At 34.9% G+C, this 17825-nt stretch overlaps 1 protein-coding gene across 1 annotated transcript in view; it reads left to right on the top strand.

Moving 5' to 3' along the window:
* The first annotated feature begins 11671 nt into the window (after positions 1–11671).
* Positions 11672–17825, top strand: part of LOC148945164 (THO complex subunit 2-like) — a 144880-nt gene continuing 138726 nt past the window's right edge. Inside the window, exons 1-2 of the mRNA XM_089099403.1 lie at positions 11672–11773; positions 17301–17442. Coding sequence (XP_088955529.1) covers positions 11715–11773; positions 17301–17442 — 201 coding nt within the window. The 5' untranslated portion in view covers positions 11672–11714. The remainder of the gene's footprint in view (positions 11774–17300; positions 17443–17825) is intronic.

Here is a 17825-nt window from a genome sequence, read left to right as displayed (position 1 = left end):
AAATTTCCAAAGCAGATTTTTCGCATTCACCAAAGCATCAAGGCTGTAAAAGTTCGCCACAGTTTCAATAAGCTCCGTTTCTGGAATACCATTCGCAAATGCATCGCAAATAAAAAACAGGGCAGAGTTCACAATTACATGAGAAATCCCATCTGCAATTACGAAGGTTTTTGAAAAATCACAGAATGAATCAGAAGAATCATCGCAGGCAAAATTATTCCGCTTTACCTGTTCATTTGGGCAATGATTATCAGTCGAATCGTTAATCACAGGTGCTTCCTGGCTAACAGCCAAGAGAGGGTCTTGAGACGCAGGGGTTACGGCATTCAGTGGCGTCAGCATATTTATTGAAGAATTTGGGTGCTCACTCTCTATTGGGTCACTAGAAAATTCGGTAGCGGCTTTGCAAATAGAACAGATCCAGTTAGGAGGATTCTTTCTATCGGAAACGGTGATAACTGAACAAGAGGGATGAAACAAAATGGAACACTTAGTGCATTGCAACAGCGTGCCTTTCCCCAAAGAACGTTCACAGTTAGGGCACACTTTTGGAGACATCATTGGCTTGAAAAAAAAAATATCACCCCAAAAGACAAGGGAAGCGTCAGCCCCCTTGTCTTTTGGAAGCGTTATTGTTGGTTATGTTATGTTTATTTTGTTTGATGGCTATTGTTGATATGTTATGTTGATGTTTTGTTGATGTTATGTTATGTTGATGTTATTTTATGTTTGTTATGTTATGTTGTTTGAAGGTTATGTTATGATGATATTGTTTCATGGTTATTTTGATGTTAAGTTACGTTGTTATATTATGTTTATATTATGTTATGTTGGTTATGTTATGTTAATGTTATTTGATGGTTATTGTTATTATGTTATGTTGATATTGTTTCATGGTTATTGTTGTTATGTTATGTTGATGTTGTTTCATGGTTATGTTATGTTGATGTTATGTTATGTTGGTTATGCTATGTTAATGTTATTTGATGGCTATTGTTATTATGTTATGTTGATGTTGTTTCATGGTTATGTTATGTTATGGTGATGTTATGTTAATGTTGTTTGATGGCTATTGTTGTTATGTTATGTTGATGTTATTTCATGGTTATTTTGATGTTATTATATGTTATGTAATATTTTTATTTGGGCAATTCTCAACTGTGTTCGGTATAATACACAACTACCATTTGAACAGTGTTTTAAGGTCCCCTACCCCAACCCCAAGGACCCCCTCCCCTAACTTTTTGCCCCTAACCACCCCCCTCCCCAGCCCCCTGTTCACAACCACCCTCCAACCCCCTTCCCTCCGATCCCTCCCCCCTCATACCCCCCAACTTCTTTTTTTTGATGATATATTTTTTCAATTTTTTTACATCTCTTAGAATGACAAGTAACATACTTACTACATAAAAAATCACATTTATCGTATTTAAATTTTCCGAACTCAAAATGAGAATTATATAGAAATGTTAGTCGTGACTTGTACTAATAGAAAAAAAACGTTTGTAGTGACCATTTTTTTTTGGACAGTTTTTTTTACAGTTTTCCCAACTTTTTTTTACATGACTAAAAATCAGCACTCCACATATTCCACCTACAAATTGTTTTCACGGGGAAAAAATAAAAAAATTACTGGGCAAAATTCATGAAGAAAAAAAACAACATGCAATAAGTTTCACGAATAAAAAAAATTAACATGCAACCAGTTCCATGAACAAATCCAGTTTCATTTGGATAAAAATCAGTGTATAGGTTTCACAAAGATTAAAATCAACATGTAACAAGGATCATGAAGAAAAACCAGCATGCAACAAGTTACAAATACAAAAAAAATCAGCGCGCAACATTTTTCATGGAGAAAATCAGCTTCAAGAGGAGAGAAATCAATGTGCAAGTTTCTCAATGAGAAAAGTCAACATGCAACAAGTTACACGAACCAAAAAATATACAACAAGTTCCATTAACAAAATCAGCCTGCAAATAGCCCACTGCAACACGTTTCACGAACAAAAGATCATCACTCAAGAATTTCCACGAACATAAATCAGCGTGCAACAAGCTCCATGAACAAAACCAGTTTTATCAATGAGGAAAATCATTGTAGAAGTTTCATGAACATAAAAAGCAACATTTAATATGGATCACGAAAAATGAAATATGCATGCAAGAATTTCCATGAACAAAGTTAGTTTCACTAGGTAGAAAAAAAATCAATTTACTTGTTTCACGAAGAGAAAAAATATACATGCAAGAAGTTTCAGGAATAAAAAATCAGCACGCAACAAGTTTCACGAAGAAAATCAGTTTAGCTGGGAGAAAAATTATTGTTTAAGTTTCGCGAAGAGAAAAAAAATCAGCATGCAACAAGTTTCATGAAGAAAAATCAGCACTCAACAAGTTCCACAGGCATAAATCAGCACGGTCAAGTTACATGAACAAAATTGGCTTCAAGAGAAGAAGACAAAAATCAATGAGCAGGCTCCACGAAGAGAAAAATCCACATGCAACAAGTTTCACGAATAGAAAATCATCATGCAACAAGTTCCTTGAACAAAATCAGTTTCATGAGGAGAAAAATCAGTGTACAATTTTCACGAACAGAAAAAAAGCAACATGCAACAAGTTTCACGAACGAAAAAAAAATCAGCACGCGATAAGTTCCTTGAACAAAATCAGTTTCCCGAGGAGAAAAATCAGTGTACGAGTTTCGCAAAGAGAAAAAAATCAACATAGAACAAGTTTCACGAACAAAAAAAAAACAATCAGCACACAAAAAAATCCACGATTAAAAAAATATGAATGCAGTATGTTCCATGAACAAAATTGGTTTCAGGAGGAGAAAAATAATCAATGTACATGTTTCTCGAAGAGAAAAAATCAACCTGCAACAAATTTCACGAATAAAAAACAGCAAGTAACAAGTTCCACGAACCAAAAACAATACGCAAGCAACAACTTCCATTAATGAAATCAGTTTCACGAAGAGAGAATCAATGTACAGGTTTCGAGAAGAGAATAAACAAAATCACACTGCAACAGGTTTCCCGAACAAAAGATCATCACTCAATAATTTCCAAGAACCTAAATAAGCGTGCAACAAGTTCCATGAACAAAACCAGTTTTCTTAATGAGGAAAGTTATTATGGAAGTTTCACGATGAGGAAAATCGACATTTAACATGGATCACGAACAAAGAAATATTCATACAATAAGTTCCATGAACAAAATCAGTTTCACTGGGTAGGAAAAAATCAATGTACTTGTTTCACGAAGAGAAAAAATAAAGATGCAACAAGTTTCAGGAATAAAAAAATCAGCACGCAACAAGTTCCACAAACAAAATCAGTTTAACGGGGAGAAAATCATTGTTTAAATTTCGCGAAGAGAAAAAAAATCAGCATGAATCAAGTTTCACGAAGAAAAAGCAGCACTCAACAAGTTCCACAGGCATAAATCAGCATGTTCAAGTTCCATGAACAAAATTGGCTTCAAGAAAAGAAGAAAAAATCAATGTGCAAGTTTTACGAAGAGAAAAATCAACATGAAACAAGTTTCATGAACAGAAAACCATCATGCAACAAGTTCCTTGAACAGAATCAGTTTCACGAGGAGAAAAATCAGTGTACAATTTTCGCGAAGAGAAAAAAAGCAACATGCAACAAGCTTCACGAACAAAAAACACAGCAAGCAACAAGTTCCAGAATCAGGAAAATATGCATGTAGTATGTTCCATGGACAAAATTAGTTTTATGAGGAGAAAAAAAATCAATGTATATGTTTCACGAAGAGCAAAAATCAACATGCATCAAGTTTTACGGATAAAAAATAACATGCAACAAGTTGCACTAACTGAAAAATCATTGTACTTGTTTCACGAAGAGAAAATATACATGCAACAAGTTTCAGGAATAAAAAATCAGCACGCAACGAGTTCCACGAACAAAATCAGTTTCACTATGTGAAAAAAAATCATTGTTTAAGTTTTGCGAAGAGAAAAAAAATCAGCATACATAAGTTCTCTTAACAGCAATCAGCACGCAACACGTTCCTTTAGAAAAACCAGTTTCACGAGGAGAAAAAAAAATCAATGTACTTTTTTCAAGAAGAGAAAAAAAATACACGCAACAAGTTTCAGGAATAAAAAATCAGCAAGCAAATCAGTTTCATGAGGAGAAAAATCAGTGTACAAATTTCACGAAGAAAAAAAAGCAACATACAACAAGTTCCACGAACGAAAAAAAAATCAGGACGCGATAAGTTCCTTGAATAAAATCAGGTTCACGAGGAGAAAAATCAATCCACGAGTTTAGCAAAGAGAAAAAAAAATCAACATGAAACAACTTTGACGAACGAAAAAAAACTGTCAGCACACAAAAAACTTCACGATTAAAAAAATATGCATGCGGTAAGTTCCATGAACAAAATTGGTTTCAGGAGGAGAAAAAAAAATCTATGTACATGTTTCATGAAGAGAAAATATCAACCTGCAACAAGTTTCACGAATTAAAAAACAGCAAGCAACAAGTTCCACGAACCAAAAACAACACGCAAACAACAACTTCCATTAATAAATCAGTTTCACGAAGAGAAAAATCAATGTACATGTTTCGAGAAGAGAATAAACAAAATCACACTGCAACAGGTTTCAAGAACAAAAGATCATCACTCAACAATTTCCAAGAACATAAATAAGCGTGCAACAAGTTCCGTGAACAAAACTAGTTTTCTCAACAAAGAAAGTTATTATGGAAGTTTCACGATGAGAAAAATCGACATTTAACATAGATCACGAACAAAGAAATATGCATGCAATAAGTTCCATGCACAAAATCAGTTTCACTGGGTAGAAAAAATCAATGTACTTGTTTCACGAAGAGAAAAAATAAACATGCAACAAGTTTCAGGAATAAAAAAATCAGCAGGCAACAATTTCCACGAACAAAATCAGTTTAACGGGGAGAAAATCATTGTTTAAGTTTCACAAAGAAAAACAAAATCAGTATGAAACAAGTTTCACGAAGAAAAATCAGCACTCAACAAGTTCCACAGGCATAAGTCAGCATGGTCAAGTTCCATCAACAAAATTGGCTTCAAGAGAAGAAGAAAAAAATCAATGTGCAAGTTTCACGAAGAGCAAAAATCAACATGCATCAAGTTTTACGAATAAAAAACAGCATGCAACAAGTTCCACGAACTAATAAAAACAATCAGCGGGCAACAAGTTCCATTAACAAAATCAGTTTCATGAGGCAAAAAAATCAATGTACAAGTTTCGCGAAGAGAAAAAAAAAACTGCAACAAGTTTCACAAACCAAAAATTCAACATTTAACGTGGATCACGAACAATGAAATAAGCACGCTGCAATTTCCATGAACAAAACCAGTTTTCTCAATGAGAAAAATCATTGTACTTGTTTCACGAAGAGAAAATATACATGCAACAAGTTTCAGGAATAAAAAATCAGCACGCAACAAGCTCCACGAACAAAATCAGATAGAACACAACCCTGCTTAACTCCCGATTTAATGCAAAACCAGCTGCTAACCTCATTTCCTACCTTAACCGAAGCAGTGTTATTCTCGTACATAGCACTAATCACTTTAATGTATTTGTCTGGTATACCGTACAAGGATAAACCCTTTACTAAAGCCCTTCGATCAACAAATTCGAACGCTTGCCCATAATCTATAAAACTGAGGACCAAAGGTGTTTGACAACTCAGTCACTTCTCAATTATTAGCCTAAGGGTGAAAATTTGGTCGAAACATCCTCTACCTTTTCTAAAACCGTACTGTTCTCCTCTTAAAACTGTCTACGGCATCTCTCAGTCTAAAAAGTATCATATTACTTAGTAATTTGCTACCTACAGAGACCAGACTAATGCCTCGATAATTACCACACTCACTTTTATCACCCTGCTTATAAAGTGGCTTAATTAAGGTTTTCCTAAAATCGTTAGGTACTTCCCATTTTAAAACTCATATTCATAATCTTCAATAACTTATTTCTAACCTCAGAGCCACCATATTTAAGAAACTCATTTACCACCCTATCAGCACCTGGAGCCTTATTATTCTTTAATCCTTTTAATACTGTTGCTAAATCCTCCTCACAAAACAAATCTTCCTTCACATCCAAGGTATCACAAACTTTTTCATTTTCCTCTATATTTTTTCCTGCAACTCTATCTCGTTTAAGCAAGTTCTCAAAATGTTCATCCCATCTCTCTTCAGTTTTTTCTATATCGCTAATTGCGACCCTATTTCTATCTTTAACTGGGACAAGTCCATATTGACTACTCCCTCTCAATTTGTTAACGTGCCAGTACAATATTTTAATATTGTGCCGTCTAGCTGCGTCATCCAGATCCTCGGCAACTTTATCCATGGCCTCCACTTCACACCTCCTTAGTTCATATTTTAATGTTTTCTCCACTTTCTTTACATTTCTTTTGTTTTCATACTATCTATCACTCAGATAATTCTTGTACAAGACCTTTCTCCTTTCTATTAAACATAAAGCTTTTTCACCAATATTCTTAGCTGCAGTTATAGCTTTCTTCCCTAATACGCCTTCCGCAACTTCACAAATTATTTTTCTAAAATTATTCCAACCATCTTCCACATTATCAAATTTTAAACTCTCAAGTTTAGCATTCAACTGTTCCTGGAAAGTTTCTCTCAAATTCTCATCCTGGAGTCTACCATCAACATAATTTCCCGGGAGGTAGTTACCCTTCCGATGTTTCAGTTTTAAATTAACCCTAGACACTACTAGATGGTGATCTTTACTTTTAACCTCAATAACAGCACTCCTATATACCCTAGTATCTTGTATTGATCCTGCCAGTCTTCAGTTTACTATAATATAATCAATAAGGCTTGCTGTCTTACCATCACGTGAATACCATGTTAACCTATGAGCCATTTTATGACCAAACACCGTATTGGTTATAACTAGATTGTTATACCTATAAAATTGCAAAAGTCTGTATCCATTACTGTTTTCTTTTCCTACACCAACTTTACCTAGGCTAGGATACCATCTATCCCTATTTCTACCAACCTGGATGTTAAAATTTCCCAGTAATAACATCATATTTCTACATGGGACCCTGTCTATTTGCTCTTGTAACTGTAAGTAAAATTCATCTGAGTCACTAGTATTTCCGTCAGTCGGTTCTACAGGGGCGTATGCTGCTATAACTGATACCCTGAACTTTCTAGTCATAAAATGAGCAATTAGTATTCTATTATTAATACCTTCCCAGCTTAAACAAGCCTTAGCAGCTTCGTCATTCATCATCAGGCCTACTCCCTGTCTATGTACCCCATCCTCCTTCCTGCCTGAGTAAATAAATTCTATATCACCTAATTTCATGCTTCCTACCCCTGGGATATGAGTTTCTGAAACTCCTAATAAATCCAGTTCGAATCGTCGGAATTCGTCAGTCAAAATGTCAATACGGTAGTCATTTTTTAATGTCGTAACATTCCAAGTTCCAATTTTCATGTTCTTAAATCATTGAAATTATTTTCGCCTCAGGAAAAGCAATGATCCTGGATACCAGTGCAAGACGGGGATCACATATCTTCTCAAGTCTACACCGAAGTGCTTAAGCTGGCTTAGAACCAGACAGCAAGAAGTCGCTGGGACCTCCATGAATGGAGGCTTTGTGCAATCCTGGGCCCATCTTGGTCACAGTACTTGGCGATGTATGGTTTTCAGTACTTGGCGATGCTCTTCTATCAACAAGAATTGAAATCCTGCACAGACAGCACTTACATCACTTACATCTTGTTTAAATACTTGATCGACTTCAATAGTCAAAGTCGTAGATATAGCACAGGCTAACTTATCCAAGGAACTAACTCCATTTCAAATTGAAAATAACGTAGACCAAAACTGCTAAAAAGAGAACTTGAATTTTGGGCACTGAGCATTTAAAAAGCAATGTAGCAAACTCCCCAGCATATTGCTGGAAAAACATACTATTAAATTTAACTGACACGACTTCTTTTTTCTAGTAAGAAGTACAATAAAAAGACTTAAATCTGTCAAAAACAAAATCCCCAATTGCAAAACAGGTTTTAAATCAGTCGTAGTCTGAATTTATGAGGAAACATAAAAAGAAGACGAAGAAAGAACAAAAAGAATAAGTGATGCTTAGCAGTTTTTCAGACTTTCTCAATTGATACATCAGGGCGAGTTGGTGCTATTTCATTCAAAATCACGAACAACGAAAACTAATATTTATTCGTTTCTTTCAAGAAAGATCTCACATCCACAATCACATAAAGAAAGAAAAATAAACTGAAATATTGCCCACTACCATCCTTGAGGATGAAATCCGACGAAAATTAAAAAAAAAAAAAAAAAAAAAGCGCTGGCAAAATCAAAGCAAACTATGAGCCAATAGATGGCTTTAAAAATTTTTGATAGTGCAGGGATAGACAATGGATGCAGATAATTGATCTATTAGTAACTGACAGTTCTCATGGAAAAGACGTGTCCAGAAATCTTGGATACCACAACAAGCTGTTCACCGTTTTTACTTCACCAAATACAAGTAAGACAAAATGATTTTTGCACAATGACATAGAATCTAAATTACAGTATCACTCTATTATAAATTATTTGGAAAAAAAACTGCGTTTTCTAAAGAGTTAAAGAGGCTGAGTCACAAGTTCGAACCTTAAAACGTACAGGGATTAGGAGGTACAGTTGGGGGGCTGCCATCCCCCAAACCCCCACTTCCGTATATGAAAGGGGTTGTGCCCTCCTCAACGCCTCGCTCTTTGCGCTAACGTTTTTATTGTTTAAAAAAAGAGTTGTGAGAAAGTCAAACTTTAGCGTAAAGAGCGAGGCGTTGAGGAGGGCACAGCCCCTTTCATATACGGAAGCGGGGTTTGAGGGGCGGCAGCCCCCCAACTGTACCTCTTAATCCCTGTACGTTTTGAGGTTCGAACTTATGACTCAGCCTCTTTAACTCTTTAGAAAACATAGTTTTTTTCAAATAGTTTCTGCACGTTTTTGTACAGTTTATTACCTATTATTGCTTGACTAACTGTTAGCTGATCGTGTCAGGAGTTAAAGTGGGGGGCTGTTTTCGTTTTTCGACAAAAAAACTTCTGGGAAAGAGCTGGTATTTTTGGAAGCTTGCAGTCGGTCTTGTCAGGTTAAGAGGACTATTTTGATCTAATTTAATAATGAAATACTATGCTTTTAGGAATTTCAAAAATTAACATGGGCTCTTATAGGAAAACGAGGTTTTTCGTAAATGTAAATTCGTGGGATAATTTTTTCGGTCTGAAAATATCAAAAGGCCCTAACAGGTCAATTTTCGCTTCGAATGAGCTCTCATTCACCCTGATCCGTTGCCAACTGTGGCCTGTAGGTGTGGCTAACAAAAAATAATAATTTGATGAACATTAAGTGGGTATATTTGTTTTTTGGAAAACAGGGAAAGAGTGATCGGATTGAGCTGAAATATGAGGACAAGCTCCCAGGTCCTAGGAAAGCTTATCCTCTAAATTTCAGCCCGATCGAACAACGTTAAAGGGGGGGCTGTGGTGGGAGGTTCGAAACTTCCGGCCCAGTTTCCCCCATGAAGATAAAGTCGGAGGGGGGTGAAATTTTGCATGTTTCTTAGTTCGAGCTTAGGCTACAAAATGCGATTTCCGCTGTCTCTTTGCGACCGCTAGGACTGGAAATCGCTTAACATTGTGGTGGGTCGCCTCTTTACAGAGGCACAAGTGTGCCTCCTTGATCATACAGTAATCCACGAGTGTCTTCAATTTGATAAAACAATAGCAAAAAATTAAATGAAGCATATTAAAGACGGCAAATCAAATTGAAGTAAAAACAAACCATTTCCGGATTTAGGTTGGTTGAGTTTAATATAACAAAAGAAACAATTGCAGTAACTTTAAGAAATTAAATGCCTAAGAAAGATGATTAAAAGCTTCAGTATGATCATATTAACTGATTATATCATCCTTTTAATTGCAAAAGGAAAAATACGTTAGATATGTTAGAAACGGGGTTAATGGTGGCAAACTCCTCGTGGTGCCCCTAAGAGTAACAAGTACAAATAGAGACTTTTTGCTGCTTGTTTCAACCATCGTCTAGCCACTGGCCGTTCTGCCTAATATCTGACATACGAGTAAGGCTATTTTTTGAATCACTACAAATATTGGATGGATTGAAGCCAGTAACGGATGCCAATATTATGTCCAGGAGGGGTGGGATATTCCTCCTGGAAAAATGAAGTACCGACATTAGCACAAGCAAAGATTTCTTGAGGAGGAATCCGAAGTGAAAGAACGCAGTTTTCTTGTTAGTACCTGTTCTTAGGATCCAGTACCGCTGGCTACTGACAGGTAGGGACGAGTGTTGACTGCCAGAATTAGTCAGAAGATGGCGAGTGGCATTCTCGGGATGGCAAAAAACAATGGTGGACACCTTGAAATTATCAAGGAAGGCTCTTTTACTAAAGTGAATAAAGAGATAGGCAAGCCAAATCTCAAAATGCCAGACTCAAGGGGCACCAATAGCCCAGCGACTATTTGTTGTTTGGGTAGGGAGGCAATGGGCCTTTGTCATCTGAGCCTCGACTCAGTCTTGTAAGTCCACCCGTAGTGATAATAACTATAATAAGTTAACAACGGATAGAAAGAAGCTCGTATTTGACGGGCAACGTTATTTGATAGAGAAGTATTGTAAAAAGGGAAGACACAAAGCTGCAAGACAAGACACCATGTTATGAGTAAGAGAATCAGATTATCTAAAGATATTAATTTGAGGAAATATATTCTTATCGAAAATTGTCTGAAAAACTTCAATTCTTCTAATAGTGTTATTATCTACAGATCCTGTTGAAAAAAAGAAAGAAAAACAGATCCCACTGTTAAGAAATTCAAAACTATGGCTGAAAAGAAGCTCGTATAATCAAAAACACTTTAGTCGATGGAGCCAAAAGATTAAAAAAAATATCATGAGCCAAAACCCAGCGGTAAGTATCAACCGAGTTTGACTCTTGTTCCCAAAGCGCGAAGAATTACAGAAAATTATTTAAAACCACATCTCTTAAGTTGATACTTTCTCCATCATTAAATATGTCTCAAAACCAAATACTAAAAGGACTCCCTGCAGCGACAAGAGTAAAACAGCTAATTTCACGAAAGAGGTTTATTTAAGAAAAAATGGGAAAACAAAATAAAAAAAAGAAAACAGAATCAGTATGAATGGATTTGAACAGGACGAATAGATAATATAAATTGTAGTTGTCTCGAACTTTTTTTGCAGATCTCTAGTAATTGCAAAACAATTGCTATTGAGGTAATTTTTCAATTACCTCAGCTAACTTCAAAATATGTAAAGGGTAGTCAATGAAGCTAAATGCAGGATGCAAGACAGAGAAATCCAAGCGGAGTAAGATATACTCATCAGATTCCTTTAAGGTTTCTTGCACCAGATATGGTGAGACTAATTAATTTTTAATTTAAACTCAATTTGAACTTTTGGCTTCTCTGTTTTGTCAGAATTATTCGCCAGTGGCGCACTGCTGCCGAGCGTAACTGCGTCCGCCACTGCCAAAGTTTATATCGGCGCAGTCACAGTTTCAGGATCATTGGCAAGTTTAACGTCAATTCCATTATTGAAGCTTGTTTAGAAGAAGTGAAATAAAATTGCTTTTTTATACCATTTGGAAATGTTAAGAAGAATAAAAGACACAGCCAAGAACCTGGAAAAAGATGACAAAGAAAAAATGTGAATTTATCTCAAATCTTTCGATAGTGTTTTATATCTTATGAATTATAGCCTAGTCCTGTCAGGTTATTAGCCTGGCATATCTCCAGGGTCCTTTCTAGGATTGCTGGTACTCAGGACAAAATCAATTATAATACTCCCTTCTGATTCAGTCATACACAGAAAAATCCCATCTGTGGTGCCCCCAGCCATGATGCCTGGGGCAGCTTTTCCTGGTTGCCCTCACCCATTTGAACAACCCTGCCTATCTTCTTTGAGGATAAAGTATTCTTTGGTAAAAGGTAAATATTTACCAAATCATATTTTTGAGTAAAATCTAAAGTGAATATACCATTTGATGCCTTTTTGGTAAATATTTACCAAATCATATTAGGCCTATTGACTTAAAAATAAAGTGATATAGGCCTACCATTTGATGCCTTTTTTATGCTAATTACAAATATAATCATTTCTATCAGAAATTAATTCTAGCCCCCCCCCCTATATATGTCAATTCAGGATATATTTTTGCACATTTGGGGGTGGGGGTTAGGTTAGGGGGGGGGCTAAAATTCGTTTTCCAATAGAAATGATTATTATAATTGTAATCAGCATAAAAAAGGCATTGAATGGTATACCATATTCACTTTAGTTGTTACTCAATAGGCTAATATGATTTGGTAAATATTCACCACCTTTTTTTATGCTGATTACAAATAATCATTTCTATTAGAAATGAATTTTAATTGACATATTTAGGGGATGGGGGGCTAAAATTAATTTCCAATAGAAATGATTAATATATTTGTAATCAGCATTAAAAAAGACATCAAATGGTATATACACTATTTGTAAGTCAATAATATGATTTGGTAAATATTTACCTGGTAAAATTCTACTTTTCGCTATCTTGGGAAGGAGTTAGGTTCAGAAAATGAAACTTTCAGGGATGGGTCTACATGCTAAAGTATGTCCCAGGAATGTATTTTGAAGCACCTACCTCCACTTTTTCTACCTCTAGTGGGTCCAGAAATTTGCCTACATGACAGGTCTCTACCAAAACAAAATTTTACTTTAATTTTCAGTTATCTGTTTCTTTTTCTCTGGCTTTTGTTCTGAAAATGCAATTCCTGTTATTTGAGTACAATTTTAAGCCATATCAATGTCTTTTTTTTCAAAATTTAGGAAATATATGCATATCTTTAAAACCTTATAAATTGGGACTGAACAAAGTTGTGAAGCCAAAAACAATTTTGTAGGGTAAATGTTTTGTTTTTCATATTATTGACTTAAAAATAAAGTAAACATACCACTTGATGCCTTTTTTTGTGCTCTTTCCAAATAAAATAATAATTTTTGTTAGAAATTAATTTCACCCCCACCCCTATATATACCAATTCAGGGTATATATTTGCACATTAGGGGTATGGGGGGAAAGTTTAAACTTACCTCTCATTTATATCAGAAATAAAATTTACCCCCACCCCCTAATGTGCAAATATATACCCTGAATTGGTATATATAGGGGTGGGGGTAAAATTCATTTGGAACAAAAATGATTATTATATTTAGAAAGAGCATAAAAAAGACATCAAGTGGTATGTTTACTTTATTTGTAAGTCAATAATATGAATAACAAAAAATTTACCTTTTGTTGTATTTCATTTAAGCTGAAAATCTGTTTTGCAAGGTTTCACTTTTAACACACACAGATTTTTAAAGGTCATCAAAGGTCAGGACCCTCTAGAGGGAGATGAAGTGGAGGTAGGTACTCCAAAATACCTTCCTGGGACATACTTTAGTCCTTAGGCCCATCCCTGAAAGTTCTAAACCTAACCCCTTTCCAAGATAGTCAAAAGTAGCTAAAGTAGAATTTTTCCTTCATTTTCTTTGAGCCTCTTTTTGGTTATCCTTTAAAGATTGCTTGTCTTATTTTTTTTACATGAAATAAGGACTATTAGGTAAATATTTTGCAGTTCATATTATTGACTTACAAATAAAGTAAGCATACCATTCAATGCCTTTTTTTATGCTCTTTCCAAATATACTAATCATTTTTGTCACAAATGAATTTTACCCCCAACCCCTATGTATACCAATTCAGGGTATATATTTGGACATTAGGGGGTGGGGGTAAAGTTTATTTATGATGAAAATGAGATGGGGGTAAAGTTTATTTATGATGAAAATGGATGTAAGTTTAAACTTTACCCCCCCCCTCCCTAATGTGCAAATATATACCCTGAATTGGTATATATATAGGTTGGGGTGAAATTTATTTGCAAAAAAAATGATTAGTATATCTGGAAAGAGCATAAAAAAGGCATCAAGTAATATGTTCACTTTATTTGTAAATTAATAATATGAACTGCAAAATATTTCTCAACTATTTTATAGCCTGTACTAGGCTATTCTTCAACAATGCAGAAACTTACCAATATTAGGCTAACCTAGCCTAGGCTGGTGGTTGGTTGTGGTAAATTTCAAACTTACCTCTATAGTCATAATTGCACCCTGAATCCAAATTGAATATTCATTTGCATCAGTAATGAGCTTTAAGCCAACCCACCTAATTTGGAAATGTATACCCTGAATTGGAATATATTCTAACTTGGTATATATAGGGGTGGGGGTAAAGTTCATTTCCAATGCAAATAAATGTTAAATTTGGATTCAGGGTGTAATTCTAACTATAGAGGTAAATTTTTTTCTTAGCTACTCAAATAGTCCATCAATATAAACACTACCCATATTTCCTTCTCAATAGCCCATAATTTAGACATATACCATTGCAAATCCTTTTGTTCTATTTCCACTTAGCTCCATTTAAGGTCAATACTTAGTGGTTTTATAAAATACTAGATTACTTTTAGGGCTCTTGCTGATCTAGAAAAGTGGTCAAGAAAGGTGAAAAAAACTATCAGGAATATATCCAGAGGCTCAATGATTCCCTAAGAAGACATTTGAAGTTTTTACCTCCATTCCTCCAAAGATTACCAATATTTGGTAAACTTTTACAATCAATATAGCATAATCATATTGTCAGTTGTTATATTTAGGGGGCCCTGAGCCCCTCCCCCCCACAAAAAATTAAGAGTTTGATTTCTTGCTCTCAGCAGTCCCCCTGAGTTTGTGTTTTGTGCTTTGATAATAAATTTGAAGTGCCTTTTTTTGCTTTTATGTATCTATTTAGATCCTATACTTTCAAGATATCTATCACATTCTTAGCCATGAGCTGTCACTCCCCTCAGTCCTTCCATCACTTTTCTCGAATTTCCAACAACTTTGATTTCACACTTATTGCAATTACCTTTGATCAGGGTTATGAAGCAGATTAGCCCTAAAACAGTATTGTATTGGCACTTCCAAATCAGTTTTCTACTTGGTTTAGGTAAACAGTTGTGCCATTATGAAAACCTCAACAACAGTTTAAATAACTTATTTCACTTCAAATTTCAATTGAATAGTATACTTGTAAATCCTATCCTTATTATTGCTACAACTTTCTTTAATACCTTTGAGAAGTTCAGACATTTTTAAAACTTTTGGTAGTAATGAACCAGCTGCTGTAAGTCTAGAACTGTGTTAGGAAAATCTATGCTGCACAGCAGAATAGTTTCTTTGACAGAGATTTCTTATTAACTTAGTAGTTGTATAACACAAAGACCATACAATTTGATTTAAGGTCAGTGCCCTTTGGAGGGGTAATGGGTACCTCAAATCACCCTCCCAGGGAATTAGTAGGGCACTAGACCCATTCTGTAAAGTTTCATTTGGCTAACCCAATACTTTCCAGGATCAGTAAAAGCCCTTAACACACAATTTTATCATTTCAAGTACTAGAGCTAATGAAAAACATATCAACAACCAAAATTTAGGCAAAATGGTTTTTGTTAAAGTTCAGATGTATATACACCTGCCATGTACCATATGCAATATTTTATTCCCTAAAAATAAGGAAAGGGCAGAGATAGTAGCTTGGCAACATCTTCACAGGGGTATACTTCAGGCCCTGGATTCATGTACTAAACTAAACCTAAATGTGTTTATTTTCTCCCCCCTCCCCATCTAATGGACAACTATAGTCAAAATTATATATGCTCATTTTATTTTCAATAGCACAACTCTTTTCTTCTTACTAATTTAACTGCAGTCTTTAATGGTGTGGTGGGTTTGACCTCAGCTTGGTAATACAGAACCCAGAGATCAAACCTAGCTGTAGCAACATGCTGCAGAGATTCTTGTAAATGAGATTATGTGAAAGCATCTCTATATCAATCCAAATATGAAGAAAGAAGAAGACTTCAAAAGCAAACAGTTGCAAGTGGCAGGAAGAAAAGAAATATGCAACAGAAAGTATAATGTTCATATATAGTTTGGGCAATATAATTGTCCATTAGAGGGTGGGGGTTTTAATGTGAAACAAAGTACTTTTGGGAACAATATAAATAAGTATTTTAGGATGTTTAAAGTAATTTCCAGAATTTTATAGTACTTGCTTATGGGGGTAGAATCACTTAATATTTACTGCATTTAATGTTGCCATGAGAGCAAAATGAGATTTGACTTGTCTATTTTTTCTAAACCTAATCTAACCTTGTTAAAGTTGGTTTCAAAGATCACTTTTTAATATTTACTTTGAACATGGATCTATGTATTTTTTTTAAAATGTCACACCAAATTTTCCAGCAATATTGTAAAACATGAGTAGGTCTAATGGGCAGCCTAATAGTAGATTTTATATCCTGTTTTGCTTCTGAAATAGGCCTAATTAATAGGTATCTATTTTGTTTCATTCCAATAAATTATCTTTATTATATTTTCAGGTTTACTTTCAATTTAAATGCTTCCTAGTCCTCACCCCCTGATGTTTTGCTGTTTTTATTCAGTTTGGCATTTATTTTCTTAAATCACAACATACAGTAACAAGGAAAACTTATAGATACAAGGTCCATAGATTTCTTAATGTTTGGATCATTCTGACTAACATGTCACATTGTATAACATCACATGACAAACACACACCATGTCATACATGCATAACTTTTGAGTGTGGTCTAACTTAAAGGTGTCTCAGGGATAGACATGTATATAGAATTGACGTTCAAATTTTCATGCAGTTCTTAGGTTAGAATTGTTGCAAGGAAAGTTCTCCAGACTCTTCTTATCAAGGAATCCTCCCCCCTTACATCCAATTGTTTCCAGGTAAAGCTCATTTAATGGGAGGTATTGCTAATACTTGTTGATTAGGTAATTTTCACTTTAATTGTGAAAATCTTAAAAAAAATTTAATATTAAAGAGTTTTAGAAAACATCTGTATTAAGGAAGGAGTTCTAGAAGCAAAGAAGTAATTTCTTCATCCTAATATCCTGATTTTTATGTATTGTTGTCATGCAGTTGCCCAAAATTTCCATGGAGTAAAATTAAGACTGACTTTGGGAGAGGAATGCCCAACCACTTCCTGCAGGGCATTGTGCAAGTACCATTCAAGTCAGCTCTAGATTGAATTGGATTTGCTATAACTAATGGCTCCTTTTTTTTCTTTAGTTTAAATGTCTTGGAGGAGCAGGCCAAAGCAACAGATGAAAGTGAGAGTAAAACAGCAGAAATAATCAGCTCATTAATTATGGTGGCACTGCAAGGCACAACTAAAACAGATACCATAATTTCATCAATTTTTGAGCTAAAGGTCAGTGAATTATTTTACAGCTAGTTGGTGAAGCAACTAAATTGTGTTAGCCTTGCTTGACAGCCAAATTTCTTTAAGTCCCAAGAAACCCACTTATTTTTCCAAAATCTAAGTCTAAATCATCAGAATAAACGGAAAAAACAGTTTATTGATAAGCTTCCTGAATATGTTTATGGCACTGGGGAGATGTCAAAATTAGTTCTTATTGCTTAAATAAAGTCTTTTCTTCAAAGTCTAATTAGAGGCAATGTTACAGTGTTGTCCATAGTAGGCTAAAGGCCATAAGGCTTCAATTTTCTTTCCCCAGAGGTACTTCGTATAGAAGGGTTGATTGTATAAACTTTGGAGGTGGCTCATTTGATTGAAAATTGAAAGTTCTAGTG

Source organism: Artemia sp. Qi Xiang Cuo, chromosome 13, assembly GCF_049724085.1.
Source record: "Artemia sp. Qi Xiang Cuo chromosome 13, ASM4972408v1, whole genome shotgun sequence".
Classification (NCBI taxonomy): domain Eukaryota; kingdom Metazoa; phylum Arthropoda; class Branchiopoda; order Anostraca; family Artemiidae; genus Artemia; species Artemia sp. Qi Xiang Cuo.
The sequence above is the reverse complement of the archived record's forward strand: the minus strand, read 5'-3'. Positions and strand labels throughout refer to the sequence as shown.